The sequence below is a fragment of the Ylistrum balloti genome, unplaced genomic scaffold, assembly GCF_031769215.1.
Source record: "Ylistrum balloti isolate Yb309-2 unplaced genomic scaffold, AGI_CSIRO_Ybal_v1 Utg371416, whole genome shotgun sequence".
Classification (NCBI taxonomy): Eukaryota; Metazoa; Mollusca; class Bivalvia; order Pectinida; family Pectinidae; genus Ylistrum; species Ylistrum balloti.
In genome coordinates, this window is record NW_026782744.1 from 332,991 (window position 1) to 345,256 (window position 12,266).

The 12,266-nt window shown below is 36.5% G+C and overlaps 1 protein-coding gene across 1 annotated transcript; it reads right to left on the reverse strand.

Annotated features, from left to right (window-relative positions):
- Positions 1–6,548: 6,548 nt before the first annotated feature.
- LOC132562443 (D-beta-hydroxybutyrate dehydrogenase-like) lies at positions 6,549–11,994 on the reverse strand. The gene is made up of 8 exons (XM_060227185.1): positions 11,846–11,994; positions 11,148–11,272; positions 10,407–10,529; positions 9,635–9,738; positions 9,364–9,436; positions 8,353–8,414; positions 8,013–8,066; positions 6,549–6,641 (listed from the first exon to the last, which is right to left on the reverse strand). The coding sequence occupies exons 1-8, from the start codon at positions 11,992–11,994 to the stop codon at positions 6,549–6,551; spliced, it is 783 nt and encodes a 260-aa protein (XP_060083168.1).
- Between the last annotated feature and the right edge of the window lie 272 nt (positions 11,995–12,266).

Here is a 12,266-nt window from a genome sequence, read left to right on the forward strand (position 1 = left end):
TAACTACGTCCTAGCAGTAGATATGTCCTAATATAGGTAACTACGTCCCAGCAGTAGATATGTCCTAATACAGGTAACTACGTCCCAGCGGTAGATATGTTCTAATACACGGTAACTATGTCACAGCAGTATATATGTCCTAATACAGGTAACTACGTCCCAGCGGTAGATATGTTCTAATACACGGTAACTATGTCCCAGCAGTAGATATGTCCTAATATAGGTAACTACGTCCCAGCAGTTGATACGTCTTAATATAGGTAACTATGTCCCAGCAGTAGATATGTCCTAATATAGGTAACTATGTCACAGCAGTAGATATGTCCTAATACACGGTAACTATGTCACAGCAGTAGATATGTCCTAATATAGGTAACTACGTCCCAGCAGTAGATATGTCCTAATATAGGTTACTATGTCCCAGCAGTAGATATGTCCTAATATAGGTTACTATGTCCCAGCAGTAGATATGTCCTAATATAGGTAACTACGTCCCAGCAGTAGATATGTCCTAATATAGGTAACTACGTCCCAGCAGTAGATATGTTCTAATACACGGTAACTATGTCACAGCAGTATATATGTCCTAATACAGGTAACTACGTCCCAGCGGTAGATATGTTCTAATGCACGGTAACTATGTCCCAGCAGTAGATATGTCCTAATATAGGTAACTACGTCCCAGCAGTTGATACGTCTTAATATAGGTAACTATGTCCCAGCAGTAGATATGTCCTAATATAGGTAACTATGTCACAGCAGTAGATATGTCCTAATACACGGTAACTATGTCACAGCAGTAGATATGTCCTAATATAGGTAACTACGTCCCAGCAGTAGATATGTCCTAATATAGGTTACTATGTCCCAGCAGTAGATATGTCCTAATATAGGTAACTACGTCCCAGCAGTAGATATGTCCTAATATAGGTAACTACGTCCCAGCAGTAGATATGTTCTAATACACGGTAACTATGTCACAGCAGTATATATGTCCTAATACAGGTAACTACGTCCCAGCGGTAGATATGTTCTAATACACGGTAACTATGTCCCAGCAGTAGATATGTCCTAATATAGGTAACTACGTCCCAGCAGTTGATACGTCTTAATATAGGTAACTATGTCCCAGCAGTAGATATATCCTAATATAGGTAACTATGTCACAGCAGTAGATATGTCCTAATACACGGTAACTATGTCACAGCAGTAGATATGTCCTAATATAGGTAACTACGTCCCAGCAGTAGATATGTCCTAATATAGGTTACTATGTCCCAGCAGTAGATATGTCCTAATATAGGTTACTATGTCCCAGCAGTAGATATGTCCTAATATAGGTAACTACGTCCCAGCAGTAGATATGTCCTACTATAGGTAACTACGTCCCAGCAGTAGATATGTTCTAATACAGGTAACTACGTCCCAGCAGTAGATATGTCCTAATACAGGTAACTATGTCACAGCAGTATATATGTCCTAATATAGGTTACTATGTCCCAGCAGTAGATATGTCCTAATATAGGTAACTACGTCCCAGCAGTAGATATGTCCTAATACAGGTAACTACGTCCCAGCAGTTGATACGTCCTAATATAGGTAACTATGTCCCAGCAGTAGATATGTCCTAATATATATGTAACTACGTCCCAGCAGTAGATATGTCCTAATATTGGTAACTACGTCCCAGCAGTAGATATGTCCTAATACAGGTAACTACGTCCCAGCAGTAGATATGTCCTATTATAGGTAACTACGTCCCAGCAGTAGATATGTCCTAATATAGGTAACTACGTCCCAGAAGAAGATATGTTCTAATACACGGTAACTATGTCACAGCAGTAGATATGTCCTAATATAGGTAACTACGTCCCAGCAGTTGATACGTCCTAATATAGGTAACTATGTCCCAGCAGTAGATATGTCCTAATATAGGTAACTACGTCCCAGCAGTAGATATGTCCTAATATAGGTAACTACGTCCCAGGAGTAGATATGTTCTAGTATACGTAACGGCGTCCGAACATTTTATATGTCCTAATACACGGTAACTACGTCCCAGCAGTAGATATGTCCTAATACACGGTACCCATATCCCAGCAGTAGATATGTCCTAATATAGGTAACTACGTCCCAGCAGTAAATATGTCCTAATACACGGTAACTACTTCCCAGCAGTAGATATGTCCTAATATAGGTAACCACGTACCAGCAGAAGATATGTCCTAATATAGGTAACAATGTCTTAGCAGTAGATATGTTCTAAGATAGGTAACCACGTACCAGCAGAAGATATGTCCTGATACAGGTAACTACCTCCCAGCATGTCCCTATAAACGTAACTGCATCCCAGCAACAGATGTATTATTATATACGTAACCATATCTTAGCGACAGATTTGTGCTTATTTAGGTAATAATTTCCCAGCAGCAGATATGTCCTTATCTAGTTAACCACGTCCTAGCAACAGATGTATCCTTTAATAGGAAATTACATCCCAACATCAGATATGGTATGACATAGACAGTATGTCCTTAAATAGTCAATTACGTCTAAGCTCTAGACGTTCCAGCTGTAGTTTGTCCTTATAGAGGCAAATACGCCCTAGTTCTAGATATGTCCTTATATAGGCAAATACGCCCTAGTTCTAGATATGTCCTTATATAGACAAATACGTCCTAGCTGTAGATATGTCAATATATAGACAATGACGTTCCAGCTGTAGATATGTCCTTATATAGACAATTACGTCCAAGCTGTAGATATGTCAATATATAGACAATTACGTCTCAGCTGTAGATATGTCCTTATATAGACAATTACGTCCAAGCTGTAGATATGTCAATATATAGACAATTACGTCTCAGCTGTAGATATGTCCTTATATAGACAATTACGTCCAAGCTGTAGATATGTCAATATATAGACAATTACGTCTCAGCTGTAGATATGTCCTTATATAGACAATAACGTCCCAGCTGTAGATATGTCCTTATATAGACAATTACGTCCCAGCTGTAGATATGTCCTTATATAGACTATTGCGTCTCAGCTGTAGATATGTCAGTATTAAATAAAGCAGGGGAAATGTAATTTATCATAAACAACTCATATCGTCGCCGTTTGATTTTGTTAAGGAGATAAATTCACATGGAAAGAGAGGATTTCCGAATGGAGAAAATACGTTGACATAGTGGTTTTCGTAGCCTCTGTTCTCTGCCTTTTCAATGTGATCGGCTCCTTCAATCGTTTTGTATGGGAGTTTGTGTACTTTTCTGGTAGCTTCGTTGTTTGTGAGCGTTTTAAGTACTCAAGAGGAGTGTCATTCTATATTTTGTATGTTGCGTATAGCAGCTGTCAATGCAGATTAATATGATATTATTAGCTCACTCCGTCCGTCCGTCCTGCGTCTGTCAACTTTTCATATAAACAACTTCTTCTGAAATACCGAAAGGCGTAGAGTTATCATATTTGGCTGGAAGGTTCCTCTGATGAAGCCCAACAGAGTTTGCAAAAAGAAATGACCTTGACCCATATTCAACGTCACCCAGGTCAAATGTGTTAAAACATTTAAACGAATTCTTTCAAAATACCAGATCGCCTAGAATCATTATATTTGGCTGGAAGGTTCCTCTGATAAAGCCCAACAATGTTTGCAAAAAGAAATGACCTTGACCCTTATTCGAGGTCACAGATGTCAAATGTGTTAAAACCTTTAAACGAATTCTTTCAAAATACCAGAAGGCCCAGAATCATTATATTTGTCTGGAAGTTTTTTCATCAAGCCCAACAACGATTGCAAAAAGAAATGACCTTGACCCTTATTCAAGGTCACAAAGGTCAAATGTGTTAAAATATTTAAACGACTTCTTTCAAAATACTAGAAGGCCTAGGATAATTAAATTTGGCTGGAAGGTTCCATCGAAAAAGCCCAAAAAGTCTGCAAAAAGAAATGACCTTGACCCTTATTCGAGGTCACAGATGTCAAATGTGTTAAAACCTTTAAACGACTTCTTTCAAAATACCGGAGGCCTAGAATGATTATATTAGGTTAATATGCTGCTCTTATGGTGTCCTACAAAGTTTGTTAAAAGAAATTACCTTGACCAATCTTCAAGGTCACAGGAGTCAAATGTGTTAAAACGTTTAAGCAATTTCTTATGAAATATAGAAAAGCCTAGAATCATTATATTTGGCCAGTATGTTCCTTTTATGAAGTCCAAGAAAGTTGCAAAAAGAAATGATCTTGCTTCATAGTCAAGGTCACTGGGGTCAAATGTGTTAAACCTTTAAATTACATTTTCTGATGATCCAAAACATCTAGGATAGTGATATTATTCCAAAATAGGTTCTCAATGATGCCCGGTAATATTTGAGAACAGAAATGACCTTGAATCATATTCAAGGTCACAACAGTCAAATGTCTTAAACCTTTGAACAACTTCTGATTAAGCTAAAGGCTTAGGATCATAATATTTGTCCAAAATGTTCCCTTAATGGTGCCCACATAGTGTGTGAAAAAATAGCTTGACCCATAATGATATTTAAGGTCATTAGGGTTAGATTTGGTAAAATAGTTAATCAACTTCTTCTGATTAACCAAAAACCCATCATATTTGGTAATTAAAGGTTTATATATAAATGACTTATTTTGGACTTCTAAGGGACAGAACCCATATGGAGTAATTTGCCATTTTGCTTTAAGCATCTACTGTGGAACATATGCACAAATATAGTAATGTTGGTCATAAAGATCCAGGTGAGCGATACAGGCCCTTTGGGCCTCTTGTCGTTATTATTTGAAATGAAACAAAATGCATTTAAAACGAATCGTCAAATTTCTAAACGGTCTTTAAACAATGGTTGAATTTGAACTAACTGGATTGATGTTATGACAAACCAACATCGTCGATGTTCTAACGAAATGGGCACAATAAATGGAAGTGTTTTGCAGGCAAGCATACGATTTTGCTTGATGAATAATAAAGGCTTTGTAATGGTCACGTGTTTTCTTGTTAGCTTTTATCGTGACATCGCCATGCGAATATAGATATTATATCTTTGAAGTCACTTTCGAATAGTATCATAGTCAGTTTACCGTTAATAGGGTTGAACTGTTTTTTCACTGACTGCTTCATACAGTTGTAATATGAATGAATGACGTTAACGGATATGAATACGTTATAAGCAAATCACATATTCAGAAATGTCTAATGGATAATAATTCACGCGTTCTAGATTAGAAAGTGAAGCTAATGCTTCATTGAGAATATAAATGTTCGATTATAGACTATGAACGTAGTAACTATATCCGGTGTTGGTCTGCCATTATTAGACACGTGCAAGATAAAAGGTCCCACAGGAGCCATTGACCATCAAATAACCGCTCATGACCCTTATTGAATATTCATATCTAGGACATTGATGCGGTCATCGTTTAATAGTAGTGGGTTTCATTCAAATATTTACTGTATCATTTGTGCCATACAAAATACGGCCAAGGCAAACTATTATTTTGGTGTCCGATTCACGTTGCTTCTGCCCTATGAGCATAACCCATGCTGATGATTACATCTAAATTTCGATATTTTTCCCAGTATTTTTTCGGGATAGTTTACTTGTTGCAGATCACCAAATTAAAAAATATTTTCAGATATGTCTGACTGTTTTATTGATTATGGACAAAATTATCGACAAATTGATATCGTCCCGAAATCTACTAGCAAGTTTGAAAAAAATACAATTTTACGACAGAGAGGCCTGTCCTGTTTTATGACAATTTATAGCTGTTCTTGTATTTATAGAATTTAGTAAGGATATACCTTAATGTCCTATATCAAAGCTTAAAAAGAGATCTGTTATGATAAGAAAGCAACCATCATTCCTGGCTAAGGCTGGTAAGGCATGCCGTTAAAATGCACGTCTCCTTTCGATTTTTGCTGTACAAACTAATCAATTCTCATCTTTTTTTTTTATTGTTATATAAACAAAATGTCTTTGGTAGCTATGAGATCAATATATTTCAACAAATAAAACGAGATTTAAAGTCTTTGGAATAATCATCAGTGGCGTCTACTGTTTGTCAATAACCTATTCTGTTTCACATTGTTAAAACAGTAAGCATTTTCCTCGACACCAGCCCGATTCCCTAGAGCCATTGTATGCTCTTTCGTAGGGAAAGAATAAAAAAGGCGAATATAAACGATAATTTATTGGTCTGTAATTGAAGGAACCAACTGTATACCTGCATAAATGCATTCATTTTGAGATAACATATGATACACAAGCAGAATTTAACATCTAATACAAACATACTGTCATTTCCCACGCGCTTTCACTGATCCGAATCACAGCTATATAAGGTATTAGTGTTACAAGTGAATTAAATAAATTTCAGTCGTACGCCATTATACGGTAACTGAAAAAAAATCATTAAATGTATTTTTTTTTCAATGGAATGTCTTTCTCTTCCTTTTTGGTATCTTTAACCCTTATTTATATGACGTAATCCGGTGTAAATGACGTTACTTATGACGTCATCTCTGACGCTACTTAGCAATGGTCCCTCCATCCATGACTAGTGAGGTTCCAGTCATGCTGTCCGCTCCGGGAGAACACAGAAACAGTACGAGATCGGCAATCTACAATGGAGAGTACTAAAATAATTTTTAAAAAGTAGATAAATGTGGAAAATCCAAAGTTGTTTTCAGTACAAATCACCGCATAACGACAGAAATGTGAAGTTTCGTTAGTTTTACACATTTATATAGATGTATTTTGTCTGCTTGTATGTGATATTTGTACTTCACCATACAGAGGGTGTCAGCCATTTCTTCTGGTGTCATTAGAAACCATGCTCGTTTTCTTCTTCTTATAACTTTCTTTTCTTATTGTCCTTAAACTTTTTTGTAACTGTTGATAAATGAGCATTTTGTTGAGATCGATAACTAAACACAATTCAAGCACGAATTAATACGCTTGTTTTAATAATCGGTAGTTGATATGGTTTAGCAACTGCGCGGTAAGACCAACTTAGATTAAGTGGTAAAAATCTGTCAGCTAGTGGGTAAAACTTAAATTTTGTGTATTGGGAAATATGGATGTATTGCTCGAACTCTTGAATGTCCTGTTCAAGCTTGAGGAAGTTAATTTAAATATTTCTCAATTAGACGCTTAGCTAATACAAGCATTTCAATTATCCTGATCTACTTCCGTTTGGGAAAGGATGGTAAACGGAAGAAAAATAGGGTCCCTCTCGCTGCCCAACTTAACCAGATACAATACATTGTGGTTAAAATTCTGCTACTGATTTATTATATATTCATAGATGTTGCAGCCATTAAATGATCACCCTGAAAGTCCAGCTACCAACATGATATATTGAGTCTATTAATGTCGGCCGAGTCATGGCTAGGAAAGCCGTACAGAGACTTGGACGGGGTAAATTTGTGCTGGTAACAACCAGTTTATAAGTCGAGACTTGGTGGGATAAACTTGTGTCGGTAACAACCAGATTACAAGTCGAGACTTGGAGGGGGTGAATTTGTGCTGGTAACAACCAGATTACAATTATACAAATTTATCTCTACGCGTATATGTTTATAACTAATGACTGCAGTGGTGGTAAAAATTGAAAACTCAAGTGGTGTTGAATTTTAGATCCTTGAATTAATTGGGGATTGTTCTGTTCTAGGTAAGTGGAAATCATCACTCTCTTCATGTATGTAAAATCTCAACACTGAGTCATCGATAACAAGTGTACCTGTCGATATAATAGACCGTGCGGTTAAATGAAATAGGTGTTAAGTCATCCTTATCCGCAATACCCATTTGCTATTGTCATGCTCCATTATTAGAAAGCAAGATAAAAAATAAATACTAAAAAAGTAGATTAAACCCATAATTTCACAAAGATTGTTATATTAGACAGTTAAACGTTGCTTTCCTTGGATGCAGGATTATAAAATACATAGATCGGAAGTTTCCATTTTGTTTTGCCAATGCAGACTCACTTGAGAAACTTGTACTGGTTTTCCGGTTGGTTGTGAATCACAAAACAGACGTTTCTGAAATGCCAATGTTTTGCTTGATTAGAAAATTTGTCAAAATAATTAAACCTGGAATGGGGAAAATTTGTCAAGTGCTGCTAATAGTTGGGAAAATATTGAGGCTGAACATTCTTCAAACGAGAAGAATAAACAATAGAAAGATGTTAGATGAGACTGTGACGTAACTTTCCTGTAGATCAACATTTACTTAGAGTTATCATGAAATTCCATATAGATTTCTAATGTGGTAGAACCTACATTTAGTTAATGTTCACGTACGATACCGTCAGTGTTGATCAATTACCTTGGCTTCATCTACAGAAACATTGTGTTGCGTTACAACGTTTTGCACCTGGGCCTGTACGACTGCAAGTATAATCATATACAGTGGTAATAGAAAAATAGCATCATATATATACATAACATTGACATGTGTCTGTATTAAACAAGGCATCAGAGTATGTAATTATATACAAGGCATCAGAGCTTGAAATTATATACAAAATTTTCTTTATGATATTATAAATTTTATATAATTATATACAAACTATAATATTATAACTTTTCCTCCTAAAAGAAAACGGACTGGATTCAAAAATATAGTAACGTTATCAGGTGCCATCAGACAAGGTGGATCAGATACAAAACTAGATAATCATCAACGATGTTGAAAATCAATAGTTATTTGAAGTGAAGAGGAAACCGTATTCAGATATTGATATCTGAATTACATAGGAAGAAAGTAATAATTAGTCTGGGTAATGCTAATTATGTTCCACGTCTGATATTTCCTTATGTCATCCGTTACTTAAGCAGAATTTAGAAGTCACATGGGTTTACAAGTGGTATTATGTATTAGAGTAACATATCATACACAGGAAATCCAAAACTGTCCATATTTGTCATAAAAATCATGTTTTGATGCAATATCTTGTCTAAATGGAAGACTAAATTTGGGTTTGTCGAGTGTTAGTTTACAGTTGTTCAACCTGTAACAATAAACATGCACGTAAAAGGATGTCTTTCGTGGTTTGTGCGTACTGTTTCTATTTTAAAACTCCATGTCTTATGTCGAAATTCAGCCAATGTGAGACAATTGACATATTTGTCCGTTTTTATGAAGATTCTAATTTCCTAACAACTGGTTTTTAAATGGCTACTGCAACTCAATTCCCTGAGAGAATTTTTACCGTGCTTTTGTTTTTGTTTTTTAGGGGCACGTCATCTCGTACCCTTTTCCAAAACCTCCAAACCTTGGATAAAGTAATACTGAAATATTTTGTGCTGAAATAGTTACCGTGACGGCCATACTTACAAGGCGTGTCTACCCAGCCCGGACAGATGGCGTTACACGTGATGCCGTGAGGGGCTGTTTCCAAAGCGACAGCCTAAGAATAACACAACGATACAGTTGTTTTCAGTTTTAATTACAATATTCAATATTTTGTCACACGAAAATAATGGTATATTCACTAACAAAAATTACAAACTGTAAATTACACACCTCTCACAAAATGGACGTGTTTGGAAATTCAGACACATACACAGAGTTAAGAATCTTGATGTGTTAAATTGGAGACACAAACCTTCGTCATGCCGACCAGTCCGTGTTTAGTGGAACAGTACGGGGACTTATTTGCCGACGCTACCAATCCCATCCTGGACGAGACATTTATGAGACGGCCCCAACCTGATAATCAAATCTTCATCATACAAAAAATAGGTCATGTGTTCATTGTATTTTCATGGAGCAACGCTGATCCGCTACTAAACCATATTTTTTCTTATACCATAAATCAGATATACAGTCGTTTTAGTGAAGTTCTTGATGAACATATCACCAAGAATAGATTACAACTTGGCTGGTCATATTATTTGCACGTTGTATGACATTACATAAAGGTAACAGGCAACGGTAAGATAGTCATAGACGTAAATTTGTTAACTTAAAATTCTAAATATAAAGTAAGACAAATACAAGCGTGACGAAATACTACATGACACGGGAGAGAAACTATAGATCTCTACATCAGTTTAAGTCTAAGCTGTCATCTAAATTGTGAGCGTAAGAAACAACTGTGATAAAGATTGTGATAAGTTCTCTCTCTTGCATGTCTTTCGTTGTTTTTCTACAGCTTTTCAAGAAAGAACATGGAAGGGTCAGAACTGTGAGGATTCTAATATATACAGCGTCTTCATTAATATGGATTCAAGAATAATATATCGTGGTATACAAGAGACATGACTCTTCCTTGGTATAGCGTCATAGACTCTTTGTTGACTTCCGGTTGTGACGAATCGTTTGTTGACTTCCAGGCGATATCATAACGCCAGCCATTTATTAGATAGAGTACATACCCTTTTGCTTCATACGAGGAACAAAATGGCTGATGAGATAAAAAGGCGCCGTCAGGTTGATGGCTACGACCTCATTCCACTTCGCTAGTGAGCAGTCCTCTACTGGAGTGACGTGCTGCATTCCTGTGTAACATATACATTGCTTACACGTCATGTACATAAAACCGTCTTTACTTACATCACATGGCACTATCAACCACCTGTTCTATGTAATGAGGAGGATAGAAAGTATATTATTTAATTAAGCAGTGTTCTGAAAACATTTTCTGTGTCTTTTGAATATGACAGAGCTAATGGTCAAAGGATTTCTGTGTCATTTTAGTGATAACACAAGTCGCCTTGTATATTGCCGAGCTTAGATGTGTTGCGTCTTCGTAATTTTCAAACGCCATTTTTAAGCCGAATAATCGAATATTCTTTTGTCAGTTGCCAATGTAACACCTAATTGTAAGTTTGGGATATTGAAATAAAAGACACCAGATTGTTTTCTGTATTTATTGGTGTTGCCATACAATCAACAGACAGGATCATACTGAGGCGATAGCAGTTGGTGGCAACGCATACCTTCCAAAACATTTTGTACAATAAGTGTCTTTCCCAAGAACACAACCACAGCTGCACAGAACAAGTCCTAACGTGTGTCGGCCGAGAATGGAATCTTTGAAAGTAAATTAGATTTCGAAGATGGGACTACAAAAATCATGTACATGGAAAGAGATCAGAGAAAAATTGGATGTGTACCTGCATTGTTTACCAGAATATCGACTCCTCCAGGACAAATACTGTCCACCTCTTTACATAAACTGACCAATCCGGCTTCTGTCTTCAGGTTAGCCTGCACATAGTGGACAGTATGGAGTGCAGAACTACAACGATAAATGTCTTCACGTTTGGTAATGGATACAATTCGTTTCTTATACGACAAGTGAATGAATGTTTGCATAAGGTGTACTGATTACTGAGGAGATAAAAGAAGAAACGAAAGCCGGTCGTCTGTGCCTAATATATGGGAGTTATCTCCCTTCCTACCACTTATAAATCGATTGCCTCCAAGTATTATTTTAATCATATGTCATGGGGACTAATAAAATATTTCATTCCCTTGGAGATGAGAAGAAAAAGAAAAACATCATTCACCTTTGTTGGTAAGTTACGGTGACCTCAATCCTCAGGATGACCAGCTTTGTAATTTCTAACAACTTGACATCTTTCCCCTCGGGTTGAGATTAATCTATCTAACCTCCAGATCTATAGATATCACATCAGTATAATGAGTGGATTTACTTGTCCAAGGTAAGGAACAATATTTCTTAACTTTCGTTACATACAGCTACACTGCGGAGGGGAGTGGGGATAGACAGCTCAAAACATGAAATACATAACATCCATCTGGACTTGAAATAATTGTAATTCTGCGATGACTTTTTCCGTAGGAATACCTCTTGACCTGGGTAATTGTCTCAAATGCATCCTCCTTTGACCTCGATCCACACATGATCACATGGTAACCTTTCTGTGCCAGAGTGGTGGCCACGCCCAAGCCCATGCCACTTGTGGAACCCGTTACTAAGGCAGTCTTTGTTTCCATAGCAAACCTGTCGGTAAAGGCATTAAATCCAATATTTTACAACATACAAAAAACAGAGACCTCCAGTAAGGAGACTAATGAAGTAGACATTTGATAACTAACTAACTAATTCTATCACAGTTGTTGCTCTTACTGAGTCCCACATCAAATATAAAATATGCCATTTAGGTAGTTCACCTATACATTCCTTCCACCATACATTCCTTCATTCATACATTCCTTCATTTTCATTCTGTATATTAAATAGAAAACGGTTTGAAAATTAGCGCCAT

Bases quoted from the DNA above. Each gene is read 5' to 3' on its own strand.
- LOC132562443 (XM_060227185.1), bottom strand. From the start codon at position 11,994: ATGGAAACAAAGACTGCCTTAGTAACGGGTTCCACAAGTGGCATGGGC. The intron at 9,437-9,634 runs GTTTGTGTCTCC...TGTTATTCTTAG, and splicing joins GACTGGTCGGCATGACGAAG to GCTGTCGCTTTGGAAACAGC. The intron at 8,415-9,363 runs GTAAGTATGGCC...TTATACTTGCAG, and splicing joins GGGCTGGGTAGACACGCCTT to TCGTACAGGCCCAGGTGCAA.